The sequence below is a fragment of the Lepisosteus platostomus genome, chromosome 13 (assembly GCF_059453375.1).
Source record: "Lepisosteus platostomus isolate fLepPlt1 chromosome 13, fLepPlt1.hap1, whole genome shotgun sequence".
Lineage (NCBI taxonomy): Eukaryota > Metazoa > Chordata > Actinopteri > Semionotiformes > Lepisosteidae > Lepisosteus > Lepisosteus platostomus.
This window is the reverse complement of record NC_142623.1, coordinates 35,631,827-35,649,270: the sequence shown is the minus strand read 5'-3', so window position 1 is coordinate 35,649,270 and position 17,444 is coordinate 35,631,827. Positions and strand designations below refer to the sequence as shown.

General features: G+C 38.5%; 1 protein-coding gene across 2 annotated transcripts; it reads right to left on the bottom strand.

Moving 5' to 3' along the window:
* Positions 1-7,585: 7,585 nt before the first annotated feature.
* On the bottom strand, positions 7,586-15,353 carry LOC148650529 (protocadherin alpha-C2-like). Of its 2 annotated transcripts, none has more exons than XM_088604405.1 (4): positions 12,487-15,347; positions 9,584-9,642; positions 9,376-9,491; positions 7,586-8,936 (listed from the first exon to the last, which is right to left on the bottom strand). In XM_088604405.1, the coding sequence occupies exons 1-4, from the start codon at positions 14,998-15,000 to the stop codon at positions 8,665-8,667; spliced, it is 2,961 nt and encodes a 986-aa protein (XP_088460531.1). In that variant the 5' UTR covers positions 15,001-15,347; the 3' UTR covers positions 7,586-8,664. The 2 variants fall into 2 exon arrangements, 1 of the variants encoding a protein (XP_088460531.1); XR_015926146.1 differs by having other exon boundaries at positions 8,799-8,936; positions 9,296-9,491; positions 12,487-15,353.
* Positions 15,354-17,444: the final 2,091 nt, after the last annotated feature.

Below are 17,444 nucleotides of genomic sequence, written 5' to 3'. Positions count from 1 at the left end.
AGATTTCACAAACTGATTGACCAAAGACAATAGACTTGTGTAACAGTTCCTCTACTTAGACACATCCCGTGACCGAAAGTCACATTTCTAAATGGATAATGCCCTGAGCAAAAAGCTATCTGATATCTAACATTGTTTATAGATACTCTGTGACTTATTTTTCAGATACGTGCATTTTAAATATCACTCACTGTAATTTTAATTGAATTAATTCAATTTTTGCTAAGTCCGCAGGACGTAATGGATCACAAGACTAAGCTGCTACACAAGTTCTCTTCTTTCCAAAAAGAAAGCTAGAATATCCTTCATTCTTGATCAGACCACAGTTCTGTCCAAGATACAGGAGTGATGGTTTAGTTATCAGTATCTTGTTAAGAGCAGTAGCAATCTTCATTTCTTTTGACTACAAGTTGCAATGGAGATGTCTGTAAAAGTGTTTTGATCTCACCTGGCCTAGACATCAGGATTTCTGAGGTAAGGACCTTGAAGACCCTGAACTTTAAATATGTCAGTCAAAGGAACACTTGCACTTTCATTCTTTCAGTTAAGGATATTTCTTTCTTCAATGTGAAAGTTGGAACCCCTGTGCTCTAAGGTAAAGTATATACATAGGTCACAATCTGAACAGGAGCTATGAAGAACTTGTATGACCATCAGTACTGTAAGTATCAGGGGCAATCTCATTTTATTTTTCACTTTTATTTAGTTAGGAGATGGGATTGCAGCTTTCCAATACGATTTATTTGCTTTGTTTACTCAAAATGACTGAAATTTCAAAACTACATTTCCTAACTAGTGAATATAGGATAGCATGAGAAAAAAATTCAGATACACAGAGGCAGTTCAGAGATTTTTTTTAATGTTTTATCATAGTGTATCCTAGTTTTGGGAGTATTTTAGATGTAGTTACACAGGAAGGTCACCTTAGGTATACCTGTTCAAGTTTCCAGCTTGGTCAAAATCAGCTGAGACTGCAGACTTGCAGCAAGCTCCAGTCTCACAGTGCTGAGTCATAGAAACACAGGACATTTGAAGGTTAAAATAAGACATGAGAAGATTATAGAGCCAAGAAGAAACAAAACAGTCAAACCGATAACATTGCTAGTAAACTATAGTCAAAAACAGTTTAAAAGTATACAACTTAATACTGTTCCAAGTGGCAGTACAGTTGAGCTATGGGATCAACATTTTATTATATGTGTATTTCATATCTATATGAAGTGGTGGCACGAATGAGAGGGCAGGCAAGAATTTTGTTGAAAAATAAACCCTTTACCCTACCTATATAGTGCTTGTGGTAGATGATTTCTCTTTACTGATTGACATACACTTGTATTTGAATACTGAACAACACTCATTGAATTGTAAATCAAATAGCATTTTTCTCCTCAGCAAGGTCTATATCACAACTGGATTTTGTCATTATGTTCATTCAGGAGTAAGTTTAGAAGATGGTAACTTCAGATGTGCATATGCAGCAGTACTTTTGTGAGTAGCAATCATTTGGTTGTAGTATAGTGTACTCTTAGAAAGTAGAAAGAGTATTTCTTTGTAATCCATCTGGTCTCATTTAAACCATTCAGAAAAGTTGATATAGATCAATCTCAATTTGTGCAGCATTATAAGAAAAGGAAGCTCAGCATCACAAAAAACATATCTGGAAACTTTCCAGAAAAATAATCACATGCCTAATTTAAACCAGGCTGAGTTTGCAATTTTCTGAGACCATATTTCAAGAAGACAGCTCAAACAGAATGAGTCACAAAGGGATAAATTACACTAATGCTTAATAACCTTTATAATTTTCACCTTATTGTTCAACATGACTTGTATTAGACATACTGTACAAGAGCTGAAAGCAGTAACAAAACAAAACTAATTGTTTGTTCTGGATGGCAGAAAGCATAAGGTGCTTGTTCTCACACCCTTGTCTAACTCACTGTCTTGGTTGTTTGTATAGACAAGACCAAGAAGCATTTCCTGTAGATGTGTCAGCGCACTGAGAAAACTTAGTGATTAACCCCCTGTATCACTATAGTTCCTATTGCTGACATTCCTACTGGCTCTTACCTATCTATATGGGGGAAGTTGAAGCCTCGCATAAAAACAGCACTGTGCAAAGAAAATCTTAATTTAATTGAATTGTAACAAAGATTGGCATTTAGTGGTTTATAGCATGCTCTTAACAATATGTTTAGAATGTTATACATGAGTCTGACACAAAATTCTTCCTCATGGTGAGGGATGAAACAGCCAGAACAGCTGTGGCTACTAAAATAGTGTGTCACCATTCATCCAGGGCACATCTCCACACTGAACACTGAACACTCCACCCCGTAATGCCATGTGCATCTGATTTAAAGAGATAAAACCTGTTGGATTGGGACCCCTCAAGACTGTGCTTGAACACCCCTCCTCCAGACTAAGCTCCTGATCCTGAATATTCTTTATGATATTTACAGCTACACTGCCCCCACTTCTGTCTTTCCTGTCTCTGCAGAAAGGTATTTATGATTATCTTCCTAGCTTTCAGCCAGCCATGTTTCTGGGATTCCAATAATAGCCTGTGTTGTAGTTTTATCTTATCCATTTTGTTTCCAGCACCCCTAGCATTTAGGTACAAGTATTTACCTGATTTTATTTTAATATTTTGTTTTAGGTTCTCCTTTTTGGCTTTACTCACCATGAATATTCCTCTGAGCTTTTTGTGGCTTCTCTCCCTTCCATTTTATTTCTAGCATGTCTACATTTATTTGAGGATCCCTGTGTGAAGATGACCTGTAACCATTTCATCTGTTCTTTACAGAATGCTTTACCATGCAAATGTTTTCAGCGGGTAGGAAAACTGAATGAAGCTTCTTCTGCACTGCATGTCCTCAGCTATACATTGTGTTGATGGATTAACATTGCAACCAACATGGAAACTGTATTGTTGTCTGCCTTCTCTAGGACAATATCAGCTCTATGTATAAATGTCAGCCATTTCAACTCCAGGGATGTATATATGAGTAGCAATGTTCCAGAGAATGAACCATCACTTCTCTTTTTAATTTTTGGTAATCCAGTATCTGAATTTCAAGGCCTAAAAAGATTGGTGTCCTGAAACTGCAGCCTTGAGCTCCAAAATCCTCTTTGTCTATTTTCAGGTCCCAGTGTGTAGGACATTTGTTTGGTGGTATGAGTTATTGATAAGATGGGTTGTTAAATTTTATTTCCTTGTATCATCTGTGACAGTCTTGGCTGAATTGCTTTTTCTGTATTTCTCTTGAGAATTTGGGGTGCACAAATGTTGATTGTCAGTCTCCCATGTTCCTCTTCAGGTATGCGTTAACTTGATTACAAGACAATTTATTTGTTTAGCAGTATGTAGGATCTGGATTTTGTACTAGAATGGTACTCAGATGCATTCTGACTGTTTGAAAACTCAAAGAGCTTTCACATTCCACACAAGCTGCAGATCACAGGTTCTTAATGTTTTTTCTTTGGCTTGTATTTGATCCAACAAAGTGTGTTTGTCTGGTACAAGAAAACAGCACAGCTCTTTCTCTGCGCTGCTTAAATATGTGGAGTCTTCCTGCCTTCAATTATCACTTTTACAGCTCTACCTGTTATTCTTTGACTGGCAACCTAGTCCCTGATGGACTAACGGTTGTCAATCTGCCTGGCATGTACACACACACCCTCCTACAACATTAAAATTATAATAAAATCAATAAAATAAAACAATAAAATCCTTATAATGTGATTTTTTTTTCTGTTTGCTGTATTTTACTACGGTAAATACTATCTACAATAACCGCTATCTGGAAAACAAATTCTTACTCAAGAGAAAATTATTTTCACCTCATTTGATAGTTCTCCCTCTAAGTACCTAATTAAATAACTGGAAAAGAACTAAACAAATAAATTTTCTTGTAATCAAACATTTGTGGAAGAGGAATGACTTGCAACCATTAAAAAAGACAGCATTAAGAGAAACTTTCCGTCATGTTACGAGACTGTAATTCTGGAATATTAAAATAATTGGCTTATATACTTTGATTTTATATTATTTGTAATAACATAACATACAATAATTAACATTCAAACTGTATCTATGTTTGCTTACATTTCCTGTCACGCTTTTCAAACTTAGAATCTGTGACCTAATGGAAATGAAGCTTCCAGCAGCTTTCTTTCTGTTACAAACAAACTAAATCCATTGGTGTGTGGATATTTTAATTGGAATCTTTGCATTTATGTATAATATGATGCAGTGGCATAATGGCAGTGCCCTCTGTTTCAGACTTATTTATAAACTGCTACTCCAATGTCAGGGGTAACTAATAATTTCTAAGTTCTATATTTTGAACTTTATTAGCATTTTAAGATCCTCTGTATCTCTTGCTAATGTTCTGATTTAAAATCCTAATTGTTGATTAAAAATCAGAGGAGATGGAACCCTGTCTCTTTTGCCACAGTATAGAAGGATTAAAGCTGAAACCATAACAAAGGATGGGCTACAATGACAAAACTGACAGTTACAGGTGGGACTGAATGCATCATCTGAATGTGGCTTATTTAGTATGCACAGATTTCCAGTATGTACAAATCTATATGTATGGATTTCATTTTTATTTCATATTTGTGCCAACAATGACTACTTTCTTAAAGTTTGACCACTTCTCAGTAATTGTCAGAAAGAGGAAATAGGTATTATTCTGTGGACAATAAAATAAATTGAATCTGGCTTTTATTAAATTTATTGTGTAAGCAACATTTCATTTTCAGTGCAATCTCTATCCCACAATGGGGTCCTTATGTTTTGTGGAAGCAATTGTCCAGCAATAGAAGTATATCTATTAATAAATGTATATAAGCCAACATTTTGGAAACCTAATTATTAATCATTTACCATCTATAAAGAAGGACACCAAGTTTTGGCTGTTGAGCTCTGAGTAGGCAGAGGGCTCAACAGCAGAAATGTTGTGTTTCTTCTTTCTGCTTTTCAATGTGGAATTAACCTTTAACTGTTCCTTTATAGCCAATGTACTCTGACGAAGTACAACAAGGTTCCCACTTAAGCATTAACAAACTACATCCTCCTTCTAAGAACACTGTGAAAGCCCACTTTCTAAGATAACCCAACAATTCTCTCAATCTGTAACATCTTCATTAGTCTTCAGACAAAGTCTGCATGATGATATTCATTACATTGATCATAGCAGCATGGAAATGTTTCAGACACTCAATCATTAAAATCACTAAATAAAAACTCTAAGTGTTTATCATCATTTTATACTTGGGGAAAAAAAGAGTGTGTCTCCCACAGTTAGGTAGGGTATTCTTATATATTAATTACTCTTGTATTAATTACTCTTCAATTATAACTATTAGTTAGTTATATTTGAAGGTCTTCATTTAGCCTTTACTTACAAATTTGTGCTAAAACATTCTTAATTCCTTTAAAGAAAACGTAGACAGGTACTCCAACAAAGAAAAAAAGTGCTTGGAACTTTTCTAAAGGTATATAATCATCGATTTCCCATTGGGATCAATAAAGTCTTTAAAAAAATAATTCTAATGATTGTGTCCATTACAGTATGGGCCATTTTCAAGAAGATCTTATTTAAGCAGCAGTTATGGTGTAGTATAATTAATACATTCAAACGGATTCAATGTGTTGTACAACTGAAGTCAAAGTTCATTGTTTAATACTGTACATGCAGCAGACTATCCAACATGAACTGCACCCAAACCTACTAAAAACTATATATGTTGTATAACTCAAATGTCCCTGGCACCTCATGTACTTGCTCTATGAAGTGAAGGCTTCACTAAAACAGGATTTACAGTATATACTAACACTAAGTGGTTATCAAAGTCCTCTAGCAATTTCACATTTATAAATGCTTATCATCAGAAGAAACTTACCACTTATACCTGAAACAAATTCACAAAGGTTATTATCAGGAAAATGGTTAAACCTTCTTGTAGCAGGTACATGGTCCTTGTTATTAACAGATATGGCACAGTAAATTTATTAACTTCACTCACATTTGGCCATCAACAAGGTTGATCAATAGAGAGTCTACTAATTTTATAAGCTAATACTGCAGTTGCAGATGCAGTCTTGTGGAATACTATCTCATTATTCTAACCCAGCCTGGAGAAGCATATACCTGTTCATTGGTCTCCGAGCTAAAGATGCTACTTATTCCAACAAATGTTCAATGAGGTTCAAGTCTATAGATCTAGATCTACAGCAGTACTAGAAGATATTTCTACTCAGATGTCCTAATTGACTGGTCATTGTACACAATGATAAGCACTTCATTCTGCACATTTATGCCATATTCACTGGCATTAATTAAAGTGGTTTACAGAACCTTGACTTGTCACCAAAGTGGACGGAGCTCTACTCCCAGGACGTCCGCCTGAATTGAGAGTCCTGCTCAAGAGAGAGATCAGCTAACATGTTTTAACAAGTAAAACACGAACCGGAGGGGAAAAAAGTGGAAACAAAGTGGAAAATACTTGGAAGTACATTTAAAACCAAGAGCAGGATGAATTACTTTACCCAAAAGGTTTGTAGGAGTTTGGAACAAGCTACTCAGCCATGTTGTACTATGGCTTCTTTCATGAAAGAGTTGGATGAGATTCTTGGATCAATTAACAGTTACTTAAAGGGTTAGATGGGACCAATGGCTCCTCTCGATTGTAGCTTTTCTTATATTCTTATGTTCTTAGCAGAGTAAGACAAATGTTACCAGTTCTCCAAAGACTACCAGGTTCACAGCAGGGGAATCCTTTTTCTCAGATCCTTAATGCATGCTATACTGTATGTAAAGACAACCCTGTCCATCCAGAGTTAAACCAAAAATTAAATCCCGGACACCAATCTCAAATAATAATAATAATAATTTTCAAAATAGATAGGCACAGAAATTCCCTGGCAAACAAATTACCTTTGAGGGATAAATACAGTTCTGTTAGTCAGGATAAAAATAAAAGGACTCCAGAGAGCATCCTAATGAATATACTGGATAACTAATCTGTCTTTTATCAGACCACAGAACAGGGGAGGGTGGTACGATCTGCACATGCAATGACAACAAATGGGCCAGGTGACAGGTGGTACCTACTGAACTATTCAGTCACCTGGGAGGTGCAGCAAGTACCACTGTCTCAGTCCATTCAGCCACCCTCACACTGATAACAGTTGCTGATAGTCTTCACCCAAACCCATCAAGAAGCCTCTACCCACCTCCTCAAACCTCATACTGTTCTCCGTGTCAATAGGAAAGCTCCGAGTAGTTTTTCATTTTTACATTTTTAGCTTAAGCATTCCAAATATTCAAATGTACGCAATTAAACAAAATTACACATTTACATTGACCTTTGTACTGAATTACTGGCCAAGTGCTTTGAAGAGTAAAAAGAGACAGAAGTGAATAGTTCATGGTGTAAAATGACCTCAATATAATGATTTCATTCCACTGCAAACCATCTTCATTCCATAGCAGATAATGAAATAACTGCACTCTTAATACGGCTTAGCACTATGAATGTCACAAACCTCTTTTCTTCGTGATTAAACGTGATGTAATAAGAAAAAGTATTTTATTTCAAAATGAATATACAATTACAAAAATCATGCCATACATTGTGCTATGTTATAAAGATTGCAATATGCACAAGACATTTCTGTTCACTTGCACTGCACTATTTCTGTTTAACTGATTCCTAGTACTCTCTTTCATTCTTGGTGAAAATTTTGAAAATCACATTTTTTAACTGTACAGGTGCAAATCAAGATCAAGTAAGGTGGGCTCCACAGAGCTTGTGGGCCATAATGCCAAGCTAAGCTTATACCTCGTGGGCTTCTGGCAGAAGATATACTTCAGTAGTGGATGAAGTGAAAAACTTCCTTCTCATTTGTAAAGCTATTTATTATTTATTATCTTTTATTATGATTAAGTTTTTAGATCACTGGAAATCACCGACTGTGAACATAATCTTTATCAAAAAAGACCGAAAAACACCTGTTCCAGCACCTATTTATAAAGAAAAATGAATGTTAGTGGCCAAAGACACAAAAACATCAATATTATTATGAATATTAAGCAATGTTGCTGTTATTAGTAGTAGTAGCAGCACTGTTATTTAGTTGGGTGAAATGTCCTGGGTTCTACAGCCCACATTTACAGTATATTGCCAGCACTCGCAAAACTGTACAGGCAACTTAAAAGAGTGATATTGGCATGCCAGTTAATGATAGCAGGCTGGAGGACTGGTTAGGGTCCTGGACTCCTCCGTGCACGGTCTTTGGTTCAAATCCCAGGTGAGACTTACTGCTACTGCTCTTGTCAGCTAAGTACTTCACTCAGTTCGCTCCAGTAAAATAATTAGCAGTATAAATGAGTTCAAACGTAAGATGCTTTCAATAAAACTGTCAACTAAATCTTTCAATGCAAAAAACGTAGCAGTACAGTATGTTAAGCTACATTAACAGGATGTTGTGGTCCAGGCGGTCCTGTTGAATTTATTGTGAAGAAAATGCTTCTTGACAAGGAAGTTTAAATGACCGAAGTTGCGTCACAACGTGCGTCACCAAAGGTTGCTCCGGGATCCCGAGATTAATTACGTTAATGCGCGGAAACAATCTTTTCAAGTCAATTGATATCATTTATTAGAAAGGTCGTTGTTTATCATCGCGTCCTCTTTGTATTCGGAATTTAACATCAGCTTCCTTTTTTTCCCAAACGTTGAAAATGAGTTCTTAACGTCGACGTCACTGCGCTGCGCCGGTCTCAGTGTGGAATGTGACGCTGGGGTCCCGGGAATGTAGACGTTGTGCTGGTAGTCGGGAGGTGGGTGTAGTGGATATTGTGGGCCGTATCTTGGGGTCCAGGCGCGATTTGTGGCCCCAACGGCTGGTGAAGACATTCTATAATCTGTTTTACAAAATAAAGAAACGCTGAAAATCAAAGTCATTTCTGATGCATGACGGAACATGACAGCATTGCAAAACCTCTGCTAAAGCACTCCATAATATGCATTTTATTAAGTCATCTACAGTGCATAAAGCTTGAATCGTCTCCAAAACACCTGAAACTCATAAAATAATTTAAACATTTACACCGGTAAAATGTTACATCATCAGTTTCTCTCTTCTATCAGAAGAAGAGGATGCTCATATATCCATTCGTGTACCATTAACAATCATGCAGGTAGAAAGCTAGCTGACTGTGCTCCTGTATTTTGCCACTGCATATGAGTGGAAGGGTACAAGCAAAAAAAGATAAAAACTCACGTATAGTATAACAGAATGGAGGGTGTTTCTTTGAGTTATAAGTGTTTCCAAAGACCGAAGGACTGGTGAATCTCACGTACCCCTCATCTGGGTTCCCCATGTCCAGTACTGACCACCCACAGGAGTTACCAAATTTTCTGATTCTCTCTGCATAGCTTTCCGTACCAGAGTGCCTTCCATGTTCATGGAGCTGTAGCTGTGGAGCACAGAAGAAGACCAAATGTTCAGGGACCGTTTCCGAAGGCTAGAGTTGAGTAAAAGTTATTTTAGAATTAAAACTAAATGTACCTCTTAAGAGTAGAATTTTGGTTCTTTGATAGAGGCCAGTCTGTGTTGGGCTGTTTGAGCTGCAAAATCATGAACAAGAAAAATTAGTATATTTCCATCGCTGGTTACTGGTTAACAGTTTAACAAGACTGTTATAGGATAATCTAAATTAGCTAGGCTGTCAGACATTCCAGAGTCCTGTTCAAACATTATAGTACACCAAGATACATTTTGATTTGTTTTTCTCTTTACAATTAAAAATGTTCCAAGAGTTTTCATTATTGTCATTATCTAATACATATTTGAAACACCTGATTTTGTTAAATTCCTCAGTTATAGTATATTGAAGTCGCACAAAAAGGCATATTATTATAGGCAGTAGTAGCATTTTTATCTTCATTTTAATATATCTTTGTAAATTCATTCACTGTTATAGCAGAAGGACGCGGCATAGTTCTGTGCTTGTGGTTAACTCTACCATTTGTTAGAGGATTAACAGCAAACTTGCCTATACTTTTAAAGCAGATTGCTATACGGATACCGAAGAAATGGTTAAGCTAAAAGAAGCTACTTTACCTTTAAAATTAATATGTCAATCAAAAATGTTTTTAATATTTAATGTTGACGTATCTGAATCTCATCAATGCGCATAAAAATACAGCTCCACCGCCCTCTTCTGACACAAAATGATAACTGACTTGCTGATCCACTCGGGTTTTCCAGCTAGCTCCCTCCAGTGCATCGGCCTAATTTATTTTTCTTTCATCAGAGGTTACCCAGCAGGAGACCTGAAGACACACATAGCCCCCAGATGCCTTTGCACCTCATATAAACGCATAATGCTCTATGCTCCATTAATTCACTTACAGTACTCAACAAGGGAAATGCAGTGTAAGCTTATTACAATCGGAATGCAAAGTACCTTACGCTAGCCATGTAAAGCCAATTAAAATCACCAGGATGAAACAAGACACGATTAAAATCTTCAAACGAGCACATGCAAACCCGAGCAGTGAATAATAATTTAAAATGGGTGGGGTTGTCCTTTTTTTCCATCGGAATCGTTTGATAATAAGCTAATGTACCGTGAGCTCGTGTATTAATGACTGCTTGTGGTGAAGCGAAGCATGTTTTTTGTTCCTGTTGACAGAATGTCTTCGGGTTTATCTCCTTTAGACATATGCGCTGTGTCAAATGAAGGAATTATAGCGAGCTACGGTTCTGAGTTTTGCCGCTGGTGGTTTTCTTTGAACAACCTAAATCCATTAGTTCGAGAATTAATGCAGAAAGTGGGCTGCTTTCCCCCATTCAGTAAGCGCTAGAAACAATAAATGTCGAATCTGTTTTTTTTTAATGCACCTTCGATGGTATCTATTGAAGTAACAGCGAAATGTTCCAAAACTCCACACTTCATCTAGACAAAATACAGATGCATGTTTGCATTTAAGTAAACGTATTAGCGCGATGGCCTCGTAGTTCTTATTTAGCCCTAGGTTTGAATCCGAGCTGGGGCGGTTTCTGTGTGGGGCTTACGTGTTCTCCCTTTGTTGATTGAAGTTTCCTCCCGTTTCCCAAAGGCCTGCAGGTAATATTTTTTGCAGAACCAATTTCCATATTGTCAAGGTTACACTCTAAGGGGCCCCTTGCTGCTCGTTTTATTGCCGTCACCTACACTTATTTGTCACCTGCTGATTTCCGGAGAAAAGACTTGACGGACCACTTTACAATATCACATGGGGCCCATTTGCGCTAGATTGTAAAACATGCAACGAACATCTTCCAGATGGGAGTGCACTTAAAATTCATTTACAATTTTTTTAATGTGATACGTTTTGAAACAAAAAAATAACACTTTTTCTAAATGACATAAAACGACTTTTGTATTCGTGGATCTTCGCTTACATTCGGCAGAATATTTTAAGCTCTGACTGTTCACTAATACAGATCACTATTCATACACGGGCGCCTGTTTTCATGTGCAAAGCAACAGACGTCTTACAGTGGTCCATTTGTGGTATGATGCCTCCATCTAGTGGATTTCGGTAGAAAGGGGCTAGGTACACGGCATATATCAATTTATCAAGTTGAAATGACAAGGAGTGCGAATAAAGAACAGATTCTAAAAAGATTTGCGAAGTACTTAGTGAACGCTAAAGAAGGTGATCGATATAACCTTGGCTCATAATCCTTTCATTGTCTTCGTATTTCTCACGCTCTGAACTATTCAGCCTTTTTTAATTGAATGTGGTTAAGTTTTAGTGCTATTTACAATCATAGATCATCGGTTTTTAAAATGTTGAGATCATTGGAGCGAGCCGACAAGGGCTATAGGCAGCCGATGAAAGACGCAAAAGGGACTGCAAGGAACAGTTGAAAAAATAGCTATTGGATCGTTTATGCGCGGACATATTTATCTAAATTAACAATCCATTAAATGTTAAGTGGATGTACAAAATTGTCTTTAAATATTAAATTTAAAATGATTTGCTTGATAATGGACCGGCAGCGACATTTTAACCTAAAAGAAACGCGAACGTTTTAAATATTATTAAAACATGATTGTAAAAAAATACACTAAATATTTTATCATAAATTAATACTCACGGCATGGGTTACAAGTACATGTTAGTCTGTGCGCGGTCTCAGTATGTATGCAGGGACAGAGCAGCTGCCAAATGATTGATTGAGGCTGACAAAACCTAGTCTGTTATTGAACATAAAAATGAACCTAGCTCATTTTTAAGATGGTCTTGGTTAAAATGATTAATATGTCGTGATCTGCATTCCGAAATTTCCGTCTTGCGCGAATGACTTACAATGTCAAAATTGCTAACTCGTACGTGTATTCACATATACAATCATTCACAAAAGGACGAGAATGAATGCAGTGTTTAGGAATTCGGTGTACATAGAACTATCTTTACCTCGCTCGGTGTAGTAGCGCCGTTGTTCACCGTGTTGGTGCGGCTCTGTCCGCTCCAGACTGAAGCCAGGTTATCTGTACCTTTAGCGTTGTTCCTGGGAGTTGCTGGACTACAGGGTTTTAAAAACATGAAGTCACTTTTGGCCGACTCCGGAGTCAAACAGACTTTATAACAGTAGGCTTGAGACAGGGGACCATTGCCATTAACTTCAACACAGTTAGTAGGCACTTTAGTTCCGGAAGATATCTGAAGGTTAATGTTGGATTTTTTAAACACTTCAGTAGGAGCCTCGGGTTTCAACCCACAGCAGGAGGTAAAGGAGAAATCGCATCCCCTTATGGAATTTCTGTCCTTGTAACATTTTATAGATGCCAGGACGATTATAGCCACCAGAAATATAAAGGAAATTGTGCTCAGAGATACTATTAAGTACAGCGTTAGGTTAGAGGGGGATTCTTGGCTTAGAGTGAGGTCGCTGAAATCAGAAAGAGATTCTGGCACGCTGTCAACTACTGATAAGATGATGGAAACAGTCGCCGAGAGGGGTGGTTGACCGTTGTCCTTGACCAAAATGACTAGTCTTTGCCTGATGGCATCTTTATCTACAAATCGACGGATTGTCCTTATTTCTCCCGTGTAAAGCGCAACGCTAAACAGTCCCGGGTCTGTCGCCTGGAGAACCTGATATGAAAGACGGGAGTTTTGCCCCGCGTCTGCGTCTATTGCCGTGATTTTCGCCACCAGGTAACCGGCGTCAACAGATCTGGGGACCATCTCCGTGGCCACTGTGCCGTTTTTGGGTAAAGGCGAGACAATGACAGGAGCGTTGTCATTCTGATCCAAGACAAAGAGGTTCACGGTAACGTTGCTGCTCAGCGGCGGAAACCCGGCGTCTTGCGCTTGAACTCGAATCTGAAAGTTTCTCAGTTGCTCGTAGTCAAAGGAGCGCAGCGCGTAGATGTTACCGTTGTCTGAGTTGATGGAAACATAAGTGGACACCGGCATGCCCTGAATATGGCCCTCCAGAATGGAGTACGACAAATACGCATTCTGATTCGAATCAGGATCAAAAGCGGTCACCGAGCAAATGGAAGCGCCGGGGGCGTTATTCTCAGTCACATAGACCGTGTACGACGGTTGCACGAATCGGGGAGCGTTGTCGTTGATATCAGAGACTTGAACTAAGATAGTTTTCTTTGTAGACAGAGGAGGTGATCCCAGATCTCTAGCAGTTAAAGTAATGTTGTACTCTGGCACAGTTTCCCTATCCAAAAATTCACTTGTAACCAAAGTATAATAATTCTTAAAAGAGGAGTGGAGCTGGAATGGCACATTCTTTGGGATCTCGCAGTCGACATTACCGTTTTCCCCCGAATCCCGATCCATCACACTGATGACAGCTATTACAGTCCCCGGGGGAGCATCCTCTTGTACAGGTGTCGATACTGAGGTTAAAATCACTTCTGGTGCGTTGTCGTTCACATCTATAATGTCAACCAGAATTTTGCAGTGCACGGCAACAGCCGACGGACCTTTGTCCTTGGCTTGCACGTAGATTTCATACACACCGGCTTTTTCGTAGTCCACGATCCCTTTGACTCTTATCTCTCCAGAGTGTGAATCAACAGTGAAGAGTTCTCGCACTTTCAGAGGAGCGTGCCCGCTAAAAGAGTAAGAAATATCCCCGTTAGATCCTTCGTCTAAATCTGTTGCATTAAGTCTGATAACCAGCGTACCCCTCGCTGCATTCTCCACTAAACTCACTCGATAGGAGGACTTATCGAAGACCGGTACGTTGTCATTAGCATCCAGCACATTGATTGTGATCTGTGCAGTCCCAGATCTCTCTGGCATTCCCCCGTCAACTGCTGTTAGAATCACCTGGTGAGTCTTTTGCTGCTCTCTGTCCAGAAGTTTCTCGAGCACCAGCTCTGCGAACTTGCTGCCGTCACTCCGTGTCTGGATATCCAAGACAAAGTGCTCGTTAGAGCTGAGCAGGTATGTGCGGAGAGAGTTGCTGCCCACGTCTGGATCGTGCGCGCTCTCAAGCGGGAAACGAGACCCGGGAGCCGCCGACTCCGTGATTTCGAGGACAAATTCGCTCCATGGAAAACTGGGGGCATTGTCATTGACATCCAGAATTTCTACTTCCACCCTATACAGCTCCAAAGGGTTCTCGATGACCACCTGCAAGTGCAAAAAACAGATCGGATTCTGTTCACACAGTTCTTCTCTATCAATCTTCTCGTTCACAAATAAAATCCCGTTTTCCAAATTGACTTCTAAATACTGTTTTCTAGCGCCAGAGACAATCCTGAATCTTCGAGCAGAGAGTTTGCCGACGTCTAAGCCCAAGTCTTCCGCTATATTGCCAACAAAAGCTCCGTGCTCCAGTTCCTCAGGAATCGAATACCGTATCTGAGCCAGGACTAAATCCACAGCACAAGCGCAAAAAACTAGATAGGTTACTTGCCTTCTCCACGTCCGTCTTCTTTTCACAGTCCTTAGTTCCATTTCAGCTGTGCTAGGTCCTTAGTCCAGTATATTGCGAGTGAATATTTTTATAATCAGCATGATGTCCCTATTAACTCAAATCAAAATTAAAAAATGCTATAAATAAAACTTTCCATCAAGTAAAAATGCGTAAAAGCGCGGAAAGGAGCTGGATATCAGGAACAGATGTAAATAAAAATATAAAGAAAGAAACTGCATCGCGAAACTTTGCGCGAATGAAAAGCTCAGGGTCCTTTCCCAGTCTCGCTCACTGCTTGTTACCCCAGTGGTGTGTGATACTTTGTCTCTGATTTTCCAGTGTATTAGGCATTTTGGAAGGGGCTGGTGGGGGAGGATCGCAGACTTATTCGGAACCGTATTGGAGGACAGCGACATGAGAGCTTCGTCTGTAATTACAGTGTGGACAGTTTAACCCTCTCGATGCTCAGATCCACCACTGTGGTACCATAACATACATTTTACATATTGTAACCACGTTGTTTAAAAACATATATGCAGCGCACTACAAGTTATATTAACTTGTACCACGTGTTTATAGACGTTATTGTATAGAATCTTATCACAGGTAGTCCCTTACATCTGACACTGTGACAGATCACTATATTGGGTAGCAGTTGCGCTTTGGCGTCTCTAAATTGCTCCATTGCCTCACGAATACAGTCCAGTCCATTGAGTATACCAGTGGTCACGAAGCAATTCTGAGAATGAAATTGCGGCATACTGTTACTATTTATCTATTATTTCACCACAAGAAATTGATTGCCTTTCTATTATGATTTTTCACATTTTTTATACTCATAAAGTGAAGTTTATGGCATGGGGTATTTCCAGTTAGAAAAAGTTGAGTGAAACAAATTCTCTTTACACCGCTTAATTATTTCATGTATATTATTTGTTTATCAGTGCAACCAGGTAAAATATCAATCATCTTTGTAAGCCAATTGTTACCAGCGCTTCTCCTTTTTAACATTTCTTCACATAACATAACGCAGGGCTTGAAGTAACCCCCAGTGAACAGGCAACACGCGGTTTTGTCCCAACACCTGCAGGCACTCGTATTTTAATTAAGAGAGCAAGCTGCTAGTTTTTCCGCGCTGAAAACGCTAAGCGGTGTGGTGAGAGATGGCCGATTTCCTCCACGTATGTTCATATAATCAGAGAAGAAAGAAGAAAATCACACTCCCCCCGCACACACACAAATAATAAAAAAGTAAAATCCCTTGGTTTAAATAACCAGAAAACACAATCTGTTCAGAGAGTTAACCTCTAGCAGATGGTTAAGCTTTTCCAGAAATGATTACATTTTGTAAAACACGGTTTACATTGGATTCCCATTCTTTTTAATTAATGGAGAGCGGGATTATCATTCAGCTATCCGGGATCAGCTATTCTCGAACAGATAAATACAAATGTTTCTGAAAAATAATCCCAATGTACTATGTTTAATGTGTCGGGGTTTTCTCGATAGTTGTCGCATTCATTTGAACTGCATCTACCGTGAGCCTTTCTTTTACTTTCCCGCGACTTTCATCAGCTCCCTCTTCCCAATCCCTGCTAAAACATCCCTCGATTAACCTGAACGATGAGGTTGTTCTAGTAGGTCATCGTTCTAATTCACCAAGTATTGACAATCAACGGCAACCACATACACAATCTAATTTATACGAAGTTCCTTGCCGTGTGGGACAATGCTTAATGATAAAAGACTCCTGGCAACCATGAAACGAATGATTTAATGCTGTCAATTTTTGACATTTACTGTTTTATATGGCTTTGTGGGTATAGTGATTTTTTGCATACCCTCAAGAGGTTTTTATTTACAAATTAATTATCGTCTTGAAATGAGAAATGGAAGTTATTAACTGAAGTTCGGGAGGGACGACAATGACAAGATAATTACACAGAGCTGTATCCAATCACCATTATTGCGAAATTAACTCTGTATATCGTACACGAACACCTCCTTTCGCGTTTGTCTCAAAGATTGGTTCCCTTCGTCTTCGCCCTATGGCCAGGAGGCTCCCCACTACCCAGGGGGGATAAACCAAACCTTTCTCACTAAGTGATGGTGCTGTCCCTGGTGAAATGTCTGTTGTTGGCACAGTTGTTTTTCATCTTTGTCTTAATAATCATCACTAAAAAGAGAAAAAAAAACATTCACGAAGAACGAGGTTTGCACTAATGCATAGATTAAAAGTTAAAGGCGAAGTTGGTATACCTTGGAATCGTGAGAATTTGCTCAATTAACTTTGAGCCGCGAATTATTTCAAAAATAATCCTTGGATGCCATCTAGCGGATGTTTTGATAAATGTAACATTTGATAATAGCTGTGCTATTGTAAAATGGATAAATGTCTGATGGATAAATGTGGGTATGTTATGCAAGGAAATAACTATAGGATATGCCCACATTTATGAATTACTATCCGTATGTGCTGCAAAAT

Coding starts and splice junctions, on each gene's coding strand:
- LOC148650529 (XM_088604405.1), bottom strand. CDS start 15,000: ATGGAACTAAGGACTGTGAAAAGAAGACGGACGTGGAGAAGGCAAGTA. Junction 9,643..12,486: donor GCGCTACTACACCGAGCGAG/GTAAAGATAGTT, acceptor ATGATTTTGCAG/CTCAAACAGCCCAACACAGA. Junction 9,492..9,583: donor CAAAATTCTACTCTTAAGAG/GTACATTTAGTT, acceptor TGTGCTCCACAG/CTACAGCTCCATGAACATGG.